Source organism: Vulpes vulpes, chromosome 4 (assembly GCF_048418805.1).
Source record: "Vulpes vulpes isolate BD-2025 chromosome 4, VulVul3, whole genome shotgun sequence".
Classification (NCBI taxonomy): Eukaryota; Metazoa; Chordata; class Mammalia; order Carnivora; family Canidae; genus Vulpes; species Vulpes vulpes.
Genome location: NC_132783.1, coordinates 54,876,350 through 54,900,024, shown reverse-complemented (window position 1 = coordinate 54,900,024; position 23,675 = coordinate 54,876,350). Strand labels below are relative to the sequence as shown.

At 38.1% G+C, this 23,675-nt stretch overlaps 1 protein-coding gene and 1 long non-coding RNA gene across 2 annotated transcripts in view; one reads left to right on the top strand and one right to left on the bottom strand.

Moving 5' to 3' along the window:
• LOC140598425 (uncharacterized) overlaps window positions 1-21,396 on the top strand; it is an 84,982-nt gene extending 63,586 nt beyond the window's left edge. Inside the window, exons 2-3 of the long non-coding RNA XR_012000854.1 lie at window positions 8,691-8,768; window positions 18,649-21,396. This is a non-coding gene — a long non-coding RNA (uncharacterized lncRNA). The remainder of the gene's footprint in view (window positions 1-8,690; window positions 8,769-18,648) is intronic.
• On the bottom strand, window positions 1,011-21,960 carry HSD17B13 (hydroxysteroid 17-beta dehydrogenase 13). The gene is made up of 7 exons (XM_025998125.2): window positions 21,572-21,960; window positions 17,767-17,874; window positions 16,430-16,561; window positions 14,589-14,695; window positions 12,748-12,885; window positions 9,684-9,800; window positions 1,011-2,665 (listed from the first exon to the last, which is right to left on the bottom strand). Exons 1-7 carry the CDS (start codon window positions 21,779-21,781, stop codon window positions 2,575-2,577), a joined length of 903 nt encoding a protein of 300 aa, XP_025853910.1. The 5' UTR covers window positions 21,782-21,960; the 3' UTR covers window positions 1,011-2,574.
• Window positions 21,961-23,675: the final 1,715 nt, after the last annotated feature.

Genomic DNA, 23,675 nt, shown 5'->3' with positions numbered 1-23,675 from the left:
AGCCTGATGTGGGACTCAATCCCGGATCTCCAGGATCAGGCTCTGGGCTGAAGGTGGTGCTAAAACACTGAGCCACCCGGGCTGCCCTCAAAGTGCTGCTTCTATGCTCTTATCTTGGAGGGGTTGTTTCTTATGCTCTCTCTTTAAGGGTGGGGACTGTTTCTTATTGCCCTCTTATTCTCCCAGAGCCTGAGTCTGCAGATTTTTTTAAAGTACCTGCAGTCAAACCTCCTTGATTACAAAAACCTGTGAAGTTAAGTCCCACTGGCTTTTAAAGCCAAAAATTATGAGGACTTGTGTTTCCAGTGCAGGTCTCCTATGTCTGGGATACCTGATGTGAGATCTGTTCCTCTCCGTTCTCCATGCTTGTGATGTCCTTTCCATTTGTAGTTGGTTCCCGGGAGTTTTGTTCCTGTCTTTCTCATCATCATCCTTTTTAAAAATTTATTTTTATTTTTATTTATTCATCAGAGGCACAGAGAAAGACTGAGGCAGAGACACAGGCAGAGGGAGAAGCAGGCTCCACGCAGGGAGCCTGATGTGGGACTTGAGGCTGGGACTCCAGGATCATGCCCCGGGCCGTAGGTGGCGCTAAACTGCTGGGCCACCGGGGCTGCCCATCATCCTTTTTTAATGTGGCCTCCTCTTATGGTTAACTGTGGGGAGTCCACTGTGTGTCTTTTTCCTAGATTAAAAGCACTGATATGGTTGTTATATTGGTGTGTCCTGGGACAAGGTGAGCTTGGGATCCTTCTACTCTGACATCCACACAGGCTAACAAGTATTTGTTCAGTAAATAAATAAGTATACGGAATTGAAAGAAATTGGAAACATCTAAAATATGTTACAAAGGAATTGTTAATTATAATATCATTTAGTACTGTGAGCCCAAGTAGGAGGATAAGTTAAACTCTACTGAAAGAAAAGGCGGTTTGTGATGCATTGGTAAGGTAAATAAACAAGTTACAGACAATAATGCATGTTATCAACCTATTATGTAACACATACAATAAGAGAATGCAATATATTTATTATATATATGTTTATATATGCATTAGAAAATGATCAGAAGACTGTGCATTAATAGCTCAACCTCTGGGGAAGGGGATTGTGGGGGGTAGGCTCATATTTTCTACTTCACATATTTCTCTTTTGAAGTTTTGTAATCACACTTTTAAGATAACACATTTTAAGGTTCACTTATACAGTTCCGGGTTTTAAAGCAAGGAATTAAAATGTCATCATGAACAAAAATGATTGCCAAAGTAGCTAGGAAAAAAGAAATCTCAAGACAATAGTATTGTGCTCAGTGCCACACATGGAAAGGACTTAGTAAGTCATTTGATAAACCAACACTCCTACTGTCAAAGAAGCCAAAGTTGAGAGAACCTCAGGACCCCTTATTACCATCCAGATCTTTGCTTCCTGAAGGAGATTCATTGAGGCTCAGCAATTAGAAATCAAGCTCTGTTTCATAAACACAAGAGGTTATTTTTTAAAAGCACAACATATTTATCATTTAAGAAATTTTTATTAATGATTTGTTTTTAATCATTTATTTTTAATAAAAACAGGCAGCAAGTTGATGTGAAAGCAGTCTATGATATAGGAGAAAACCACAAAAACAAGATTAGTCTTGATGTAGCAGGAATCAGATTATTTTTTCTATTAAAAAAAGAGATCACTCTTTTTCATCTATTAGATCCATTGTCTAGTATTAGGTAGTCAGCCTAATTCCTTTTTTCTGTGTTAGCTTTCATTTTTGACACTCAAAACTCTCTCAACATCTCTGGTACCAATGATATATGAAAGCAAAAGCTACAAAGAAAGAGGTTATCATGGGGTTAAAATTGCAGATATTCTGAGATTCAAGAGAGGTTCACCTTTTGTAATGTCATAGTATTTTGAGAGGTAAAGAAATTTTCTGCCCTTTTTATAAAAAGGGCAGAAAGTCTGGAGGGTCCACTCTTTTGGATATAAGAGCTATACAAAGGACAGAATCAAGAAACTACAGAATACTGTTGCACTGTTTTGGCCTAATTAAATCAAGAAACTACAGAATACTGTTGCACTGTTTTGGCCTAATTAAAAGCTAGAGAAAGCTTCCAAATGTTGGATTTCATAGAAGTAAACTCTTTGTCCTTTGGAGCCTCGCTGCCTGCTTAAACATCTCTAACTGTTAGCTCACACCATGTACCTGTTGACAAGGCCTTCGGCCTTCGAACTTCCCTGTGGAATAAATTCTTTTTGTATTTATTCTCAGGGAGGTAGCTTTGTTCTCCTCTAAGCAGAAAGAAAAGAAATAAAATGTCTTCAAGAAAAGTGGCCTTTTGAATATGTTTATGTAACCACAGAAGTTTTAAGAGGCATGGAATGAAAAATGGATGTGACTGTTAAAACTACATTAATATTCTTGAGAAAGGTAATTAGTCTTGTTCATTTGCTGCTAATGTTAAACCAATGTTTTTTAGTATTAACAGTATTGAAAAATGTGAAGTAAAGCTTTGAAGCATTGATCCTAAACTTAGATTTACATCATTAAGGTGCATACATCTCTGGTGGGACATTAATTATTCATTTCATTCTGGTTTTGTGGCCAATCACTGCTTCAAATTGAATGTTCTGTAAATGATTTATAGCTGCCAAGGCACGTTCAGGAAGAAATCTGTATGAAAAAGAAGAAAAATTCTCAATTAAAAATTTTTGATGTGAGAGTTCTTTTTTCATTGTCATTTAAAATATTCTGAAAGCTATCTGGTTTGCATTTAATCTTCCTGTGTTCCTCCTTTCTTCCTTCACATCTACCTCTATCTCCTTTGTGTATGCATATTGTTTTTTAATACTCATAGTTCAAATACTTTTGACGTGTAAAGAAAGCACTGATATGTACCACTCTTCAAATCTTCTAATATTAGTGAAATCTTGTAGGAGATTTTATATGATAAAGATCTGAAACTGGTCTGCACTTATTGCTGAAAATGTCAATGAATCCTAATAGGAAGCATTCATGGAGAGACACCACCAAAACCCATCCATTTTTCCACCGCTCCTTAAAAAATTTACTAAATATCTATCACACGCCTTATGATAAGGTAGACAAAGTACTCAAAAACCAGCTAGGCCTGAGCAGGTCATTGTTGAGTTGAGAGGCTAAGAGATGAGAGGCCCTCTTGAAACAATGAATGAGAAATACTAGCCTTCTCTAATTAAGGACTATACCTATGAGGAGGATTAATGTGGGCTGGAATAGTGAAGGAAAACTTCCAAAGTGTTTGAGGATAGGTAAGATTTAATAGGCAGATGAAAGGAAAAGTATATGTGTGAATATAAGGCAAGTGTAACACCTTCTGCAAAGAAAGTCATATTAAAAATCACTTTGGGGGGATCCCTGGGTGGCACAGTGGTTTAGTGCCTGCCTTTGGCCCTAAAGGGCGCGATCCTGGAGACCCGGGATCAAATCCCACGTTGGGCTCCCGGTGCATGGAGCCTGCTTCTCCCTCTGCCTGTGTCTCTGTCTGTGTGACTATCATAAATAAATAAAAATTTAAAAAATAAATAAATAAAAAAATCACTTTGGTATCATTGACTAATGCAAGATTTACATCCTTTGATCAGTTAGGGTGGAAGGTGGATGAATAAGCCCAAGGGCAGGGAGATTCTGGCTGGAAGAAAGACAAATATAAAAGAACTTGTAGGGGTCTTTTAACTATCCTCGCAAAGAAACCTCCATGCTAGTAATTGCATCTGCTCACAAAATTGTCTATCACTGTAAAAGGAGTTGTATGAGAAGAAAATTAGCAGTAAGTCCCTGTTGCTGAGCAACAAACCTTCAGGACAGCTCCACAATCACACCAAAGCTTTTGAGACTCTTGTTTATTGTATAGTGATACCTATTCTTCAACTCTGACAGGATAAGTATACTGATTATTTTGTTCAGATGCAAATATGCTAGGATTCTGATTTTTTTCCAACATTAATATGACCTGTTTTGAGTCTCAAGAGAGGAGGAATCCCATGAAACTCCTTTCCTATAGTTTCTTAGCACAAGACATTTAGTCAACTCTTGAGATGATGTTGCTATGAGGCTGAGGTTATGCTAACTGAAGTTAGACTATTTAAGCTAAAATGGAAATTTGAAATTAATGCAGCAATGCAGTTTGTCCCTGTTCTTGAATTGTTCTATCCCAAGGTAGCATACTTTATATGGATTTGTTTCAAAATGACCCAAGGGCTTCTGAAGTTAGTATGGTTATCTTCTCATTGACACAATTTCAATCTATTATGAACTGTTCCTCAGAAGAAAGCTGAGAGATTCAGCCATTAGAAACGACAAATACCCACCATTTGCTTCAATGCGGATGGAACTGGAGGGTATTATGCTGAGTGAAATAGGTTAATCAGAGAAGGACAAACATTAGATGGTCTCATTAATTTGGGGAATATAAAAGATAGTGAAAGGGAATAAAGGGGAAAAGAGAAAAAATGAGTGGGAAATATCAGAAAGGGAGACAGAACATGAAAGGCTCCTAACTCTGGGAAACAGTGGAAGGGGAGATGGGCAGGGGTTGGGGGTGACTGGGTATGGGCACTGAGGTGGGCACTTGACGGGATGAGCACTGGGTGTTATTCTATATGTTGGCAAATTGAACACCAATAAAAAATAAATTTATAAAAAAACAAAAAACATATTGATTTTAACATTAAAAAAAAAAAAGAAAGAAAGCTGAGAGATTATCTCCGCTGGGTAAATAATTCTTTCTCTCCTTAGCAATTGTTTGAAGTTTTTTTTTTTTAAATTAAGTAATCTCTGTACCCAATAGGGGCTTGAACTCACAACACTGAGAACAAGAGTTACATGCTCTACAGACTAACCCAACTAGGTGCCCCTCTTCCTAGAATTCCATGTAAGTTCTGCTTCCTAAACCTTAAAATCTGACTTCTGTGTTTTTTAAAATGTTGTAATGGCAGCAGTTTTCCTGCATTATGTTGTTTTATTCTTATGGTATGCTTAGAAAGGAGTTACTAGGCACCATCCACATTTTATATATGGAAAATCTGAGGCCTCAGAGGTTAAATAACTCATCCATGGTCAAAGAACTAGTAATTGGTAAGGTGGTTTTTAATCTTAGGTAAAGCCTTCATTCTTAATCATTTTATTATATTGTGTTCCTTTAAATACAATCTTTGCTTCAGTTAAAATGGCCTCCAGCAGAAACTATATGGAAATCATAGAGATGGTAGAGAATATCATTTAAGTACTGAAAAAGAAACTCTCAACCTAGAATTTTATACTCAATAAACATATCTTTCAAATCTTAAGGCAAAGTAGAGTTAGTTAAATATACACAAAGTGAAAAAATTCACAACCAGCAGAACTTCCCTGAGAAAATGTTGAAGGATACCCTTCAGGCAGAAGAAAAATGATACCAGATGGAAATCTGAATCTACGCAAATGGATAAAGAGCACCAGAAATATTAACCACATGGATTAAGAATTTACTTTGTAATTTAAATCTCTTTTAAAAGTTGTTGGCTAAAAAAAAACAAACAAACAAAAAAGATGTTGGCTGTTTAAACAAAGAAAAACTATGTAGTTTGGGTTTTAAACATATGTAGATGTAAAATGTATGACAATTAGAGCATAAGTCAGAGGAGAGAGATAGAAGTATATTATTATAAGGTTCTTAGATTATACATGAAGTGGTATAATGTCATTTGAGGGTTGACTGTGATAAGTTAAAGACACATACTATGAATCCTAAAGCAATAACTAAAGTAACAAAACAAACAATTACAGCTAGTATGCCAAAAAAGGAAATAAAATGGAAACTTGAAAATATTCAATTAAACCAAAAGGAGGCAGAAAAAGAGAAAAAAGGAACCAAGAACAAGTGGGATAAATAGAAAACAAATTGCAAGCTTTAAACCTAGCTTTAAATCTAACTATGGGGATCCCTGGGTGCCTCAGCGGTTTGGCGCCTGCCTTTGGCCGGGGTGCGATCCTGGAGTCCTAGGATCGAGTACCGCATTGGGCTCCTGGCATGAAGCCTGCTTCTCCCTCCTCTGGTGTCTCTGCCTCTCTCTCTCTCTCTATGTCTATCATAAATAAATAAATAAATAAATAAATAAATATTTTAAAAAATAAATATAACTATGTCAATAATCATTAAAGAGTAAATATCTCCAATTAAAAGGCATAGATTGCTAAATTGGGCTTAAAAAAAAGAACTATATGCTGCCTACAAAAACACATTTCAAATATAAGGAAACAAATAGGTTAAGAGCAAAAGAACAGAACAAGATATATTAAGATAACATTAATCTAAAGAAGCTGAAGTGGGGGGATCCCTCGGTGGCGCAGCGGTTTGGTGCCTGCCTTTGGCCCAGGGCGCGATCCTGGAGACCCGGGATTGAATCCCACATCGGGCTCCCGGTGCATGGAGCCTGCTTCTCCCTCTGCCTGTGTCTCTGCCTCTCTCTCTTTCTCTCTCTGTGACTATCATAAATAAATAAAAATTAAAAAAAAAAAAAAAAAGAAGCTGAAGTGGCTATATTAGTGTCAGTAGGTCTCATAGCAAAGTATGTTTCCAGGGATAAACAAGGTTATTTCCAACATGACAAAATAGTTAATACATTCTAAAGGACATACTAATCCTAAGTGCATAAAATCCTAGGCATGTGATAACAGGGCTTCAAAATATGTGAAGCAAAAATGGGAAAAAAAGCAAAGAAAATAGACAAATTCATAATTATAGTTAGAGATTTTGAGACTCCTTTCAATAATTGATAAAACAAATAGTCAGAAAATCAGTAAAAACAGAGGGTCTGAACAATACAACCAATTTAATTTAAATTGATGTTTATAGAACACTCAACAATACAGAATACTTTACTCATTCTTTTTGGGTGTACATGGGATGCTTACCAAGATAAACCATGTTCCAGGCTTAAACATGTCTCAATAAATTTAAAATATTCAAGTCATACAAAATAATTAAATTGGAAATCAGAAAATCTTTAGAAGATCTCCAAAAAGTTAGAAACTAAAAAATGCATTTCTAAGTAACCCATGATACAAAAGAGAAATTAGCATTTTGAACAGAATATAAATGAAAACCTAATACATCAGAATTTGAGGGAGAGAAATGAAAACAGCACACAGGGGAACTTTATAGCATTAAGTGCCTATACTAGAAAAAAAATCAATGAACTCAGTTTCTATATTAACAATCTAGTAAAAGAAGGAAACATTAAATGGAAAATAGCTAGAATAAAAGAAATAATAAATATCAGAAAAGAAATTAGTGAAGTAGAACACATGAAAAAAAAAATCATAAAAAAGAACATAAACCGGGAACCCCGGGTGGCGCAGCGGTTTACGCGCCTGCCTTTGGCCCAGGGCGCGATCCTGGAGACCTGGGATCGAATCCCACGTTGGGCTCCCGGTGCATGGAGCCTGCTTCTCCCTCTCCCTCTGCCTATGTCTCTGCCTCTCTCTCTGTGTGTGACTATCATAAATAAATAAAATAAAATAAAATAAAAAAAGAACATAAATCAAATACTAGTTCTTTGGAAAAGTCATTAAATTGATAAACCTATAGACAGACTTATCAGAATAAAAAAATAAAAATACAAATTACCAACATCAGGAAGGAAATATTCTAAAGATATTAAAAGTACAATAAGGGAAGATTATGAATAAATTTATGCCAAATAAATTTATGCCAAATAAATTTGACAACTTAGATGAAATGGACAAATTCCCTGAAGAACCACATTACCAAGAACAAATAAGTAGCCTTAATAGCCCTATAGGCTCTAAAGATATTAGATTTGTAGTTAAAACTTGCCTATCAAGAAAACAACAGGCCCAGCTGGCTTCACTAATGAATTCTACCAAATGTTTAAAGAAAAAATAATGCCAATCCCATACAAGCTCTCCTGGAAAGAGAAGAGGAGGGCATACTTTCCAACTCATATGAGGTTGATATTATCCTGACACAAAGACATTACAATGCAGGGGTAGTTAATTCTTTAAAATTAATCAGTATAATTCACCATATCAACAAACTGAAATGGAAAGAACATATTATCTTCTTAATATAGTTAAAAGCATTCGATTAAAAACTCTCATCAAAATAGTCCATGTCCATCGAAAGATGAATGGATAAAGAATATGTGGTCTATGTATACAATGGAATATTACTCAGCCATTAGAAATGACAAATACCCACCATTTGCTTCGACGTGGGTGGAACTGGAGGGTATTATGCTGAGTGAAGTAAGTCAGTTGGAGAAGGACAAACATTTTACGGTCTCATTCATTTGGGCAATATAAAAAACAGTGAAAGGGAATAAAGGGGAAAGGAGAAAAAATGAGTGGGAAATATCAGAAAGGGAGACAGAACATGAGAGACTCCTAACTCTGGGAAACGAACTAGGGGTGGTGGAAGGGGAGGTGGGGGGGGTGAGGGCGGGGGTGACTGGGTGACGGGCATTGATGTGGGCACTTGATGGGACGAGCACTGGGTGTTATTCTATATGTTGGCAAATTGAACATCAATAAAAAATAAATTTATAAAAAAATAGTAGTGGAAGGGAACTCTTAATATGATAAGAAGCATCTATGAAAAAATATCTACAGCTAACATTATACTTAGTTGTGAAATACTGAATATTCTTCTCTTAAGCTTAAGAAGAACACTTGGATGTATGCTGTCACCAATCCTATCTGACATTGCATGGAAAGTTCTCGCCAGTGCAATAAGGTAAGAAAAAAACAGCCATACAGATTGAAAAAGAAGTAAAAACGTCTTTATTTGCAGACAATATGATCTCTGAAATAAACTGTATAAAAAATCTGTTAGAACCTACAAAAAACTACTAGAAATGAGTTTAGCAAGGATGCTAAATACAAAATCAAAATGCAAAAATCAATCACATACTAGGGGAAATAGAAAAAAATTTTTGAATGCCATTTGTAATAGCATCAAAAAACATGAAGTAGTTTGGGAGACATCTGATAAAAGATGTGGAAGACTTCTATGCTGAAAAATATAAAATGTTGTATAGAGATATTAAGAAGAAAAAAAGGAAAGATATTTCATGCTCTTTATTTTCTTGGACTGGAAGACTCAATAATGCTGATGTCAATTCTCTACCAACTGATGAATAGACTCAATGCAATTTCTATCAAAACTCCAGCAGGCTTAAAATAGACCCTTTAGGGATGCTTGGGTGGCTCAATGGTTGAGCATCTGACTTTGGCTCAGGTTGTGATCCCAGGGTCCTGGGATCGAGTCCTGCATTGGCTCCCTGTAGGGAGCCTGTTCTCCCTCTGCCTATGTTTCTGCCTCTCTCTCTCTCTCTGTGTCTCCCATGAATAAATAAATAAAATCTTTAAAAATATAGACTCTTCATTTTTAGCTATATTGGATTCTCTTTAAAGTGTCTTTCCTTCAGTTGGAATAGTCTCTAGCAAAGATTAAACTGAGATTTTAAATGTAGTAGAGAAAACGAATCATTATTTTTTTTAGAGATTGAATAAAGCAATAACAGAAAATTCAACTGTTCTCCCCAGGCATGGAGAGTTTCCACAGCAACTTTCACAGCTGAAAGACTCTTCATCATTGTGATAGCATTATTGGTGTTTTAGCTTTTTGGATGTCTTGTGCTGTACTTACTTGTCTAGTATTAAATAGATATTGAAATATGATGGAACGAAAATCATCTTCTTATTGGTAAGAATTCCATCTATCAAGCTTCTTGCAACTGTATCCGTCTCCAAAATAGGCCACAGTCTGTGATTAAGAAGAAAAAAATTTTGATCCTTTTTGTTGTTGTTGTTTTAATTATCAAAGGCAGTAAAACTAACTTATCATATCACCAAATTATGATTTAAAAGGTTCCAGGATTCTCTGCACAAATGCCACCTGCTCCAACTACCCCACACATGCCACGGGGATGTTTTGTTATCACTATCTTAAACTTTGACATCCAGAAGGCATGTTTTATGGCTCACTCAGTCAAAACATAAAAGGGGGGGGGGTGCCTGGGTAGCTCAGTTGGTTAAGCATTTGACTCTTGGTTTTGGCTCAGGTCATGATCTCAGTGTCCAAGGATTGAGCCCTTTGATGGGAGTCTACTTGAGGATTCTCCCTCTCCCTCTGCCCTTCCTCCTGTTTGTGCTTTCTCTTAAATCAATAAATAAATCTTTAAAAATATATCAAAAGGGTGGAGAGGAATTAGATGACACAGGTGAAGAGGATACAGGCAAGGAAAAGTAGCGGGTGGGATTATTCATGGCACAGAAAGGAAACATCTGACATTTTTCTTCAGGGCTTGTGGGATACAAGGCTATTACCAAGCATACTTTCTTTCTTCTGGAGTTATCCCATAAAGCTGGATTGTTTTGAAGACATTTAATTCTTGAGGTCCACCTCTGAGTTGCCTATGCTACAATTTAATGAGAGTCCAAGGTGTGCACAGGGAGTATTGCATTACAACTAGAGGTATGGCCTTGCTTATACTGAAGACTGTGTGCATGAGTTCTTGAGAAGCATTTATACCACAGGCTCAGTGTAGAATGACCATTGGTGCAAGATGACAAGAAATTAAAATGTAAATGGATTGAAAATATTACATCAAAATTAAGATGTGTGGGGGATCCCCGGGTGGCTCAGCGGTTGAGTGCCTGCCTTCGGCCCAGGGTGTGATCCTGGAGACCTGGGATCAACTCCCACATCGGGCTCCTTGCATGGAGCCTGCTTTTCCCGCTGCCTATGTCTCTGTCTCTCTTTCTTTCTGTGTCTCTCATGAATAAATAAAAAATAAAATCTTTGAAAAAAAGATGTCTGGGCATGGGTTGAATGGACAATTAATAAACAGATTGTGTAGACAAGTAAGTTAAAACTTCCTTCCCTGACATGTTCTGTGATTTACTGCAGATTATTATGTGATTCAAGTTTCCATGGCGTTGAGTAGCAAGCCAGCAGAGAGGAATACAAATCAATACCTTTTAAAATTATTGGGTTCTGCTTTTCCTTCCTTGAGTTTTCTTCGTTGTTTTATCAACCCAGTGTCTGAGCCAAGCCTGACACTAGTATATGAATATTTTAGCCTTTGCTGTGGAGGATCCAGCAATCTGGATCAATCTTCAGCGTTGTCTGTCAGCCCCTAAGGTCACCACCTGGCATCTGCATGACCTGGGATCATATTCGCTTTACTCTTCTAATCTATCGCGTCTTCCCCACCCGTGGACCTGGTACTCTTGGCACACACTAAGCCTGAAGACTTACCAAGAGGGTTTTATTAGACCCAATTTGTTGTTTAAGAAAACTGAGCCCAGAGTCTCAACCATACCATAGTATTTACTTAAATATTAGGTACTTGTTAAGTGCCTATTGTCTAGCACTATTAAAAGTTCCACCTCCAGGGTATGACCACAGCTCCAGAGATCACACAGCTAATCCAGGGTTCAGAGTCAGTAGCTACAAATGAGGCTAAATTTAAAGGAGAATGTGTTAGCTCCTTTGAATGAATACATTTAAGACTAATTCCCGGGATCCCTGGGTGGCACAGCGGTTTGGTGCCTGCCTTTGGCCTAGGGCGCGATCCTGGAGACCCAGGATCGAATCCCACGTCGGGCTCCCGGTGCATGGAGCCTGCTTCTCCCTCTGCCTATGTCTCTGCCCCCACCCCTCTCTGTGGCTATCATAAATTAAAAAAAAAATTAAAAACTAATTCCCCTTTAGTAACAGATTGGCTTCAGAGAAGCAAGCTTAGTGTATTTTGTTAAACTGCAACAGAATATATACTAGAATTGAGGCAAATTTGTGAATACACCTTAATTTAGAGCCCATCTCCTCACCTTTCTGCTTTTTTCCTTCTCCTTTCAGGACCAATTTCTCCTCTCTTATGGTTTCAAATCCTCCCTTACCAGAGACAAAGTTCTCACAGAAAATTCATCTTGACTAAAGGGCTAGGGGCTCAAATATTGCTGCTCCTAGGAACATTTGCATTTTTATGGAGGACAAGGAGGTAATAGTGATCAAAGGCTGTGATTTAATACATCAATGGTTTCCAAACCTGTCTCCAGACTTACCTGGTAGGTATGCTTGTAAAGCAAAGCAAAGCAAAACAAAACATCTCATTCTTGGAGCTCATCTCAAGCCTACTCAATCAGAATCTCTAAGGAAGACCCAAAAAACATTTATTTTTTAAGGAAGCACAGGTGATGGATGATTTTTAGGACCGGACAAGTTGAAAAATGTTGGAGTACTTCATGCTAGCACCATGGAAGATGGAAAAGGGGCATATACTTGTATCTTTCCATACTCTGAGGGGAGTATCTGAATGGAAGAGGGGGATGTTATGTAACATTCATTTTTGGGGTGGGGTTTCTAGGAGAGGGCACTCTTGCCATCCCTGTAAACACACCTCTCCAACCTGTCCCACCCCCCTCATTCCCTCTTGGCACCTGAGTGTGTTGAACCTTTAATCTGGACACAAATAAACACCCAATTGCTTAACTTGTTGGCAGCCAGTCACTCCTGCTAGTCATCAATGCATTTTCCCCCTTTGTTCATCTAATTTCAAAGTGAAAATTTAAAGGTAGTACACCATTAAGAAATATTTTTTCCCCTTTTCATTTTTCCCTATTTTCTCAGTTGATCCACCTAAGAATTTCTTGTACAGATTTCCTATCAATTTCTCACATCATATTTTCAAACTTGCCTTTGACCTCACCTTGTGCTTGGGTTTTTGGTGAACCCGGTGTTCACAAAAACTGGGCAGAGACATGAGGTTTTGATCCCAGTTATTCCCAAGGTTTGCAGTTCTAATGTCAGAGCTCTGTGGAAGCCAACAGCAGCAAATTTGCTGGAACTATAAGAGAACACCCACCATCATTATGAGCTTTCTGTAAGAAGGCCATGTCAATTTGGTTTGAGAATAAGTAGAAGCCAACTTCCCAAATCTTCCACTTGGTCATCAATTTTCATTTACATTTTCTTACATGATTTTACAGAATTCTGAATGTACAAATTTCTCACTTAGCAATGATAGCAATAGAACAAAGCCTAGTAATGTGTATTAACTGGCTTACTGCTCACCACCCCCTCCTCCCCATGTAAAGTTTTCCATTCCATGTTTAAACTGTTTTCTAATCAGTTTTAATTATTTTTATTTGGAAAAATATGAATCAGGAAAAACATATTTAGAAAAACTACTAACTAATATCTACACTGAAACTTCTGTGGGTCTCTACACATTTCTCCTTTCTTTCCCGGTGAGTTCCTAGTTTCTCTCTTGATCCTGAAGTCTGCTCTGGCTTCTTAATTTCATTGTGAAAATCTGGAGTAAAAACACTTCAGGCAGTATGTGTGTACCTGTGTGTGTAGCCTTCAGCATATCACTTTATCTTCTTTGATTTTCTGATTTTTAAATGCAGGTACTAAAATATAGGCTGTCTTGAGGATTAAATTGTATAGCATATGCCTTATAACTTTATTACCTATAAGAATCTATATAAATGTTCACTTTATTTTTGACCCAGGTGACAATAAGAACAGTAAAATTAAAGGCCAGCTGCTTTCTTAAAGGAGAAAAGTATTACATTGGGTTTCCAGATTTCTAAACATTAAAATAGCAAATGTTTAATCTGTGAAATTCTTGTGTTTTAAGATGGTAGAGGTAGCGTGAAACAACCATATTTGTGCAATGACTCCATAACTGACATTGAAATTTGTATTTGTGACACATCCTGTGTCAGAAGTAATTTTATCCATGACTCAGTTTCACCTTGAAAATGATGTAGAAGTACCTAATAGATCAATTAATTACCTACATCCACATCCTCCCACTGATACTCATGTGTTGGCTGTTACAAAAAGAACTGGACCAAAGGTTAGCAGATTAAATTTTTCTGAGGTTTATATGAAGCAAAAGTAAGGAAACGAGATGCCATGGAAGGAGTTTATAAGGAAAAGATATTTTACAAATAGTGTATCCTTAGGGCCTCCCAACCTCTTCTCCTGTGTCCTTGGTAGATCATGGAGTGTACTATCTGCATCTTGCAATCAGGTAGAGGCTTTCTCTCTGTCTCTGTCTCTGTCTCTGTCTCTCTCTCTCTCTCTTACACACACAATCTTTCATGGCACAAGCACACTGGGAAATATTTTGATCTAGGGCTCACTCTGGTTAGCTTATCTTGGGCATGCAGGTGATGGCCTACATTTATGTTCATTTGGACTTCTGTATGTTTTACTACTTAGTCTGCGGTTCCCTGTTTCTTTTATCAACGTGTACTCATTCCAGGATACAAAGGAAACATACTTGGCATTACATTTTATTGCTTTACAGAGGAGTTTTCAGAAATCTAAACATATTTTACACAATTACACCAGTTTCATTGTTTTAGGAGAAGTCATTTTTAAAAGTTTATTCTAGACTATGTAAATAACCCTGCTACAAGGATTGGAATATAAGGTTTAATAAACCCTTAAAAGATTATACATAGATATTATAAATTAACATTGATATCTATCTATCCACCTATCTATATATAAATGCTGGAAAAGAATACTTACCAATATGGAATAAGATAAGGAATCACTCCATGGCCACACACTGAAGCCACTGTGACAATGTGGCCATGATTTCTCTTTATCATGGATGGAAGAAGTGCTTTTGTGATCTTAAAGATCATTGCAGAAAGAAAGAAAAAAAAAGCAATGGCACAGGTGTTAGGGTTCTAAATTAGGTAGTTTTAAGAAAAAAATAGTAGTTGAAACAACTTTTACAATAAAATGAAATACGTGTCAAGATTCCATGATTACTTCTATATAAATGACAGAAATGAGAAAGAATGAAATGTATTTGTTTAAGCCAGCATTGAAGGCTGTGCACTAAATATCACATGCTAAGAACTCATCTTAATATTCCCCCTTCTTCCCAGGGCATCTGAGTAGCTTGGTCAAGTAAGTGTCCAACTCTTGATTTTGGCCCAGGTCATGATCTCAGGGTCCTGGGATTGAGCTCCACATTGCATTCTGCACTCAGTGCAGAGTCTGCTTGAGATTCTTTCTCTCCCTCTGCCTCTCCCCCTGCTTGCACTCCTGCATGTGTGCATGCACTTACTCATGTTGTCTCTCAATCAATCATCAATCTTAAAAATTCCCCTATCTTGCCTTCAGAAGCAATCAAGTAGCTCTTTTATGGATATATCATCTGAATAATAGTATCATGGGAAAAAGGCAGTGTCTTTAGAACTGAAAAGATTCCCTATGGTAATCTGGTATCACGTAAATTTTTTTGGTTGAGAGCTTTATCATTCTAATGAGAAGAATTGAAATCTTGTTTAACTATATCAAGTTAAGTAGAAAAAGCTGAGTATTGTCCTGATCCATAATCATTATCCATCATGATTAGATTTAGTATCTCCCTATTTGTAACATTGTGTACTATATATTGATAATTGAAACAAAAATTCTTCCTTTATCTCCAAAAAGCTTTTATTGTTTTGTGAGAAATATCAATTATTTTATGAGAATTTTATAAATACGCCCTATGGACCCTATGCAAATTCACAGAGCCAGAACTGCCAAACCAAGTCATTTCCAAATTTCTGACCCATAGAAACTCTGAGAGGAAAACAATCATTTATTGTTGTTTTAAGCCACTAAATTTTCATGTAATTTGTTAGGCAGCTATAGATAACTAGCCTGGGAGGTCTCTATGTAGTTTGGTGGGCATAATAATCAATCCTTATTAGCATGTGTGTGTGGGGGGGTTGAGGCAGATGAGGGGAGACATCTCTTTTCCTTCTCTTCCAGAATCTAGGTTTGCTCTAGATTCTACACTTAATATTGAGACACTGGAAGATTAATACATATAAATTCTTTTTAGAAAATCATATTTCAGTCTTCTGATAACCAATTATAAGAGGTCTGTAGAGCTATATACCTAAGTTCTGGCATGGATCTAGTGCTTGTCTCATGTCTGAGTCTCATGCAGAAAAGTTCACAACCCCTATATACATCCAAGTAGTGATTTATGTTGTCCTTTCAGTTCTAAAAGTCCATGGTATGAGGTCACAAGTGAATGTATACTATATATATTTCCTCCAAAGCACTGAAAAGATGTATACTGACAACCCTTAGAAAAGCCCCACAGATATATTAAGCACTTGGTCCATTCATGCCATGTTTTGTGTTAGATTCTGGTAGATAAGACAGATCCATTAGCCTACATTCTCAAGAGTTGTGTCCCTTCAAATCTTGTGCCCTTCTGTCAGAGACTCTTCCACTCAAATTAATTTGGTGATTCTTGATGTAAGGCAAATATAAAGGTGTGAACTTAATTACAAACTTCATGTACCTTAAGAGCAGGTGTGAGATATGCCCAACACAGAAATGTTTCTCACACTCACCCAAAAATGTCCTAGGATGTTGATCTCAAAGGTTTTGGTAATCTCTTCATCCTTGGTACTAAGAAGGTCAGCTGGATATATTGTCCCAGCATTATTCACCAGGATGCTTACATCTCCCACTTCTTTCTTCACCTTTGAAAATGGAAAAAAAAAAAAATCACTGGATGCATTACAGAAACTCCAAGTTTTGCAGCTGATGTCATTCAGGGATTAGATTCTTTATTCCACTCGATGAGATCTCTCAGAGTTCAGGCAGGAAAGAACTTTAACCCCAAAAGTGGATGCAAAGGAAACATTATCATCTAGGAGAAACAATTTTTTTTAACATCTGAATTTTTGTACCATGTAAATCATAGATTTTTAAAACGTGTCTATTAAGTGAAATTAATATTTTTGTTGAACTGATACAGCAGTTCTGACCAAATATATTTATAGTACTGAGTAATCTTGGTTCTACCACCTACTAGCCATAGGACCATGGACTGACCCCTCTGAACCCAGTTTGCTTATCTGTCAAATGAGGTCAATAGCATTACAGAGGTTAAAAGATACCATTTTTCAGAGTGCTTGGTTCATTGGATTCGACATCTACTCTTTTGAATATTGTTACAGGGCAGCCCGGTGGCTCAGCGGTTTAGCACCGCCTTGAGCTCAAGGCGTGATCCTGGAGACCCGGGATGAGTCTCAGGTCTGGCTCCCTGCATGGATCCTGCTTCTCCCTCTGCCTGTGTCTCTGCCTCTCTCTATGTGTCTCATGAATAAATAAATAAAATCTTAAAAAAAAAAAAAGGAATTACTGCAAAAGTTATAGTACTAAAATAAAACCCAGGGCACCTGAGTGGCTCAGTGGTTGAGCATCTGCCTTTGGCTCAGGTTGTGATGCCGGGGTTCTGGGATCAAGTCCCACGTCCAGCTCCCCATGGGGAGCCTGCTACTTCCTCTGCCTGTGTCCCTGCCTCTCTCTGTGTGTCTGTCATAAATAAATAAATAATAAATAAGTAAGTAAGTAAGTAAGTAAATAAATAAATAAATCTTAAGAAAAAATGAAGCTAGAAAGTGACACCTTCCCCTGGTGATAGATCTCTTCCCTGTCACCCTGTACCACTCCCAAAAGTTCTGATCAGAAAGAAATTGACTGATAATATGAAACAATAAGAATCAGCAGAGTGGAATGGTTTTATGCATGGAAAAAAATAGACGTTCTTCCTTCTTCAGACAAGTTCCCCAGTTAGCAGAGGCCAAAATCGAATCTAAAGCAGGCAGCCATAAAGAACCTTTACATTTTCCATGTAAACGATACAAAATTCTTTGAAGAAATATGTCTCCTGAGGTCTCACCTGCTTTACGGAGTTATAAATGTCTTCGCGGTTACCGCAGTCCACCACAAATGTATGCACAGTGGCTCCCAGTTTTCTGCATTGGGCTGCGGTTTCCTCGACACCGTGCTGTGATTGGAAAAACCAGATGCAGAAAGATGTAGGTCAGTTAGGGGACAAGAGCAGGGAGAAAGAACTGGAGAAGAAATTTCTTGAAAGATTAGAATTCATGTCCAAAATGCCCTCCTTCTTTTCAAAAAAATATTTTACTTATTCATGAGACACACACACACACACACACAGAGAACCAGGCTCCATGCAGGGAGCCCGACGTGGGACTCGATCCTGGGTCTCCAGGATCACACCTTGGGCTGAAGGCGGCGCTAAACCGCTGAGCCACCCGGGTGGCCCTACCTTCCTTATTCTATGAGAAAGTTTCGTGAAAGACACCGCTCCACTAATTTGCAGAGATTACACCTGGCTTTTCTGCCAGCGAGTGCTCCCATCAGCCTTGTTTGGCTTCATTGTCAACAGCCATTCTGCATCAAAGCAGAAAAAAAAAAAATCTTATTTTCCCAGCTTTTTATCTTGGGTTAGAGGTTCTTTAGGAGGCAGTTTTTAATATTTGTTTGTTTGTTTGTTTGTTTATTTATTTGAAGCAGGCTACTCTCACAGCTAGAGGAACATGCTTGAAAGATGTTGCTCCTTGCGGGGTCATGATTGGAGATGTCTGAGTACACAGAAGAAAAGAAAATTCAGTTTTTCATTTAACACATATTGGCTGAACACCAACCATGTAACAGGCAGTAAAGCACCAGGTAGCAATTCTAAACTAGAGGTAATTTTAGACTAAATGCCTCCACCTGACATAGTTTTCTCCACGATTCTGATTTAACCCTCTAGGAGAGAAGGAGAAAGAGGGATCGTTATGGATGGAAGACTTTCATGGGGAGACCGTGCTACTACTCTTCCCACGTGATCTTCAGTGCAAGTCTTGTGGAGTGAAAACCGGGGAGGGCTGCTGGGTAGAGTCTCATCTGTGTAACAACTTTGCATATGTAATAACTTTGCAGTAACTTTGTAACAACTCCAGGACATGGAGATAGAGAAACTTACTTTCAGCCTAAACTTTAAAGACCTTTCTCCTAAGATAAAATTGTCCTGAGGTTTCTGGGAACTGAGAATTCTTTTCCAGTTTTGACCTCTGCTGATTTTGTTGAGATTATAAGATTTTAGACTGTGGTTTTTCCTCTCTCGATTTATAGACTCTTCTCTGTGATGAACAGGCAAGACACCTGAAAGCCCTTTTCTCACACTGGGATGTCAGTAGTGTGGCTGGGGGCTGTCTCTGAATGAGTGGCAGGTGGGTTCCCTTAGCGAGTGCTGCTGCCTCCCTTGGGTCCTAGTTATTCCATTACCTCAAGAGAAGTTCTGGAGCAGCAGCCTGAAATCCTGTATAGAAATTAGGGCACGTAGTCACAGAGTCAGTGTCGCCTTATCATATAGCCTTTTGGGGGCTGCAGAGGAGTAGAGAGGGAGGACAGGAGGTCTTTCACCAATTTAGGCTTCAGTTGGAGCTTGCTCATTACCAGATTACAAGAACCACCGTGCCTTCTTTTCTGTTTAGATTCAAGGTCAGTAGAGAGCATTAGTAACCAAAGCTTTCGTCAGATGCTTGCATTGAAGAGTTAAAAATCTGTCAGTCTTTAGGGTACCTGGGTGGCTCCGTTGGTTAAGAGTCTGGCTGGGGTCATGATCTCAGGGTCCTGGGAGTGGCCCCTCCTCCAGGTCCCTGCTCAATGGGGAGTTTGCTTCTCCCTCTCTCTTTACCCCTCCCCTCACTTGCACTCTCTCTCTCTCTCAAATAAATAAAATCTTAAAAAAAAAAAAAAGTCAGTCTTACAACCGAGCTACAGAACTGCAAAATGTAATGCCGTGTCTCTGCAAGCAAAATACTTGCTTTAGCTTCAACTCTAGTTTGCATTGTCTACTCCACATTTCAGAGCCTAAAGCAACAGTTTAGATTGAATGAGGGCAAACTGCTAACGTGATTCATTAGGAAGGCAGAAGAAGCCAGCCATAACAAAAAGGGAGTTAGCACCTTCCACAGGTAAAGGAGATCTGAGTTATATTTGTAGCCTTGCAATGAATCATTTAATGCCTTTTTTAAAAAAAGATCTTATTTATTTATTCATGAGACACACAGAGAGAGAAGCAGAGACACAGGCAGAGGGAGAAGCAGGCTCTTTGCAGTGATCCTGATGCGGGATTCAATCCTAGGACCCCCTCGATCCCAGGGTCATGACCTGAGCCAGAGGCTCAACCACTGAGCCATCCAGGCACCCTCATTTAATACCATTCATGTTTAAAGGATTCAAAGAGATCCTGTGAGGTTAGGTGCCTCATCCTTCAGGCAGAATCTTAAATAAATCCTTTTTATTCCTCCTCATTGTAACTTTAAAAATACAATAAATATGAAACCTCTCCCCCAAAACACACATGTGGAAAGATCCAAAGGTTACATTTCATCAAGCCTGTTTCATGGACTTATATATTTTTTGATGAATGCTTGAAGAGCAGACAATTTTCTCAATTTGTAAATTCTTGTCCTTTTCTAGAAAGTGCATTGGAATCTCTTCAAGGACCAAACCAATGCCAAATCACTTTCATGTATATCAACTCATCTGTTAAATGCCTGTGTCTGTTACACGGAAATGTATCAACTTTTCCTTGTATTCTTTACTGTCTGGAAAGAACAAGAGAAGAATTTTTCTAAGTTCAAGTGATTTTTCTTTTTAAAGATTTTATTTTTAAGGAATCTCCATGCCCAACTTAGGGCTCGGCCGTACAACCCTGAGATCAAGTCACACGCTCTACCGACTGAATCAGCCAAGCAACATTTTTGAAGGTTTTAAGAAATGGGAGCCAACCAGATATGACAGCAAAGAAAATAGAGTACTAGCAATAGCAATATAATGGCAATTAAGATCTCACTGTGATTTGTGGAAAATGATTCTTAAAAAAACTACCGTTTTTCCAATCTTAAAATCCTGTAACATTTTTCTGTGCATAATTTCATGGCTTTATCATGATGCATAAGTTTAGGGGAAATGATACAAAATTTCAGTTTTATTTTGAGTAGCTGATACAGTGTTTACAAACAACAGTACAAGAAAAATATGAACACTCAAGAGAAAGCCTGATCCGCTGCCTGTGGGTTTTATTTAATATGAATAGTGTTTAGTATTGCTGGGCATTGTTCCAAGCACTTAAAATACTCACTTGCTTAATCCTCTTGCCCAGAAGTCCACAAACTTCTTCTGTAAGTTGCCAGAGAGTAAATATTGTGGGATTGTGTGGATGTAAAGGAAAGGAGGCACTAAAAACGTTCTCTCCCATGTTCCTCTTTGTTTCTTTATTTGTTTTTTGCTTTGACAACCTTTTAAAAGTGTAAAGAACATTCCTAGCTAAAGAGCTTGCTCAGGAACCAGGTTTGGCCCATTAACTGTAGTTTGCTGAGCCCTGTTCTTGCCCGTTCTATGAGGTATTATTTCCATTTCAAAGATAACAGAACTGGAAGCTTGAAAGTAGCCTGGCTCCAAGTCTGTGTTATCAACCTGTATATCACGGCATTAAAAGAAAATTACTGCTTAATTCTTCCTTGTGTCTCTTTTGTCAAACCACCCCAATGCATATGTGGAAGGCACCGGAGAACTTATTAAACATTGATAAAGAAAAACACAAAAGTAGCAGATGCTAAGTCAGATAGTTTTTAAAACATATGTCTTACTTGTGACTTTAAAAGATGAGCAAATGAATGCATTACCTTATTAATATCCCACAAAACCAGTCTGCTCTTCTGTTTTGCAAATTCGTAGGCAGTCCACCTGCCTATTCCATGCCCCGCTCCTGTAATGAGAACGATCTCCCCAGCCACAGACTTTCTCTTTCGGGGAAAGAAAACCTTCACCAATGCCTCCAAGTAGGAGTAGATGATGGTGAGCAGAAGCAGGAGGAGATCCAAGATAATATTCATGGTTCTGCGGCTCTGCTCAGTACTCTTCTCTTCTGGCTCAGACCTTGTGTAACCTTAGCAGAGAACCACCCTATGCAGAGAGACCCAGGGAAGAGCTGTGCTCCAAGTGTTGATGGGGCTGACAGAAGTAAGCTAGATTTGCCTCAGACTTTGTCCACGTATTCTAATAGGTTGGAAACACCTGAGTTTGGAAGTGATGCAATTGCTATTAAAAGCTTGGCACAGGGACAGAGGAGTCATGGAGAAAGTGCTCTCTGGACTTGTTTACTGGGAAGCAGTTTTGTGCTGTGTTGCACAATGAAATTTCACCTCTAGAGATAATTCTAGAGACAGTGCATCAGCTAATGGTCTTTTGGTAGTCTCCGGGTATCTTTCTGTAAACAAGTGTATTGTTTTTAATTGAAGGAAAAGAAGAGAGTAGAGATAATACATTCAGGAGACTTCAATAAAGTAGGGGCCAATCAGCCTTAGTGCGATTCATTTATTCATGAAAGCTCAGCATCAATATTTCAGTTAACTAATTATTTTACATGAGATAGTCATTTCCCTGAAAACCTCTTAAGTTTGGGAGGGACTGGAGGTTATATAAAGCAATCAGGAAATACTCTGATACCATGGGAATGGGCATTAGATCAGGAGCCAACTCTCCACTCTCCAAAGTGGTGCGACTTCTAACACCCCAAAAATAGAAATAACTCAAGTGTCCATGAACAGATGAATGGATAAACAAAATGTAATATATACAGACAATGCAATAGTATTATTTTTAAAGATTTTTTAAAAATTTTATTTCTTCATGAGAGATGCAGAGAGAGAGAGAGGGAGAGAGGCAGAGACACAGGCAGAGGGAGAAGCAGGCTCCATGCAGGGAGCCCCATGTGGGACTCGATCCCAGATCTCCAGGATCACACCCTGGGCCGAAGGCGGCACTAAACCCCTGAGCCACTGGGGCTGCCCATAGTATTCTTAAAAAAAAAAAAATGAATGCAATTCATTGTACATGCTACAACATGCATGAACCCTAAGAACATTAGGTGAAATGAAAGACACAAAAGGACATGACTCCCTGCGCATGACCTAGATTAGTCAAATACATAGGGACAGGGAGTAGATTGTTGATTATTAGGAAATATCACTATTTCTTTGGAGACCAAGAAATGAGAAATTATAGGAGTTATGTGCATTGCAATAGCCCACTGTTTGTTTAGTCTAACTATAGTAATCTGCCAAGAACAAATTGAGGAATATAATCTCTTTTCTCTTTTTTTAAAGATATTATTTATTTATTTGAGAGAGAGAGAGAGAGAGATTGAATAAGCAGGGGGAGCAGCAGAGGGAGAGGGAGAAGCAGACTCCTCACTAAGCATGGATCCTGATGCAGGGCTTGATCCCAGGTGCCCTGAATCTCTTCTAATAAATACTTTCCTCCTCCTTTCTGGAGGGTCCATTAGTACATCATCAAAGGTTCTGTTTACTGCCAAACTCATAAAGCAGTATTAGGTAGTCTTAAATTGTCTTATAAATTTCTTCAGGCTCTAAAACCTAGTTTCTATGCAAACAAACCCCAAGAAGTTCACATCTTAAAGAGGCCTCAGAATACTTTTGGTTTATGAAATCCCTTGCTTCATCTCTACATATCAATCCTACTTCTTACAGTAGCAAAGAGAAGGTCTTGATCTCTATAGTGTACTTCTCAATATTTCTTTCCTTGTTTCTCCAATTATTCTTTCCCTATTAATTCCAACATTTTCCTGCCCATGGGACCGGTCTCTTTTGCTTTCAACTACTTTCTGTTCTCTACCATTGTAAAAATATTCTGTGAAATCTTTTTCCATCCCACCCCCCATTTGCAATCCTGTCTTTCATATCTTACTGTCAAAGTATTATACAGTGA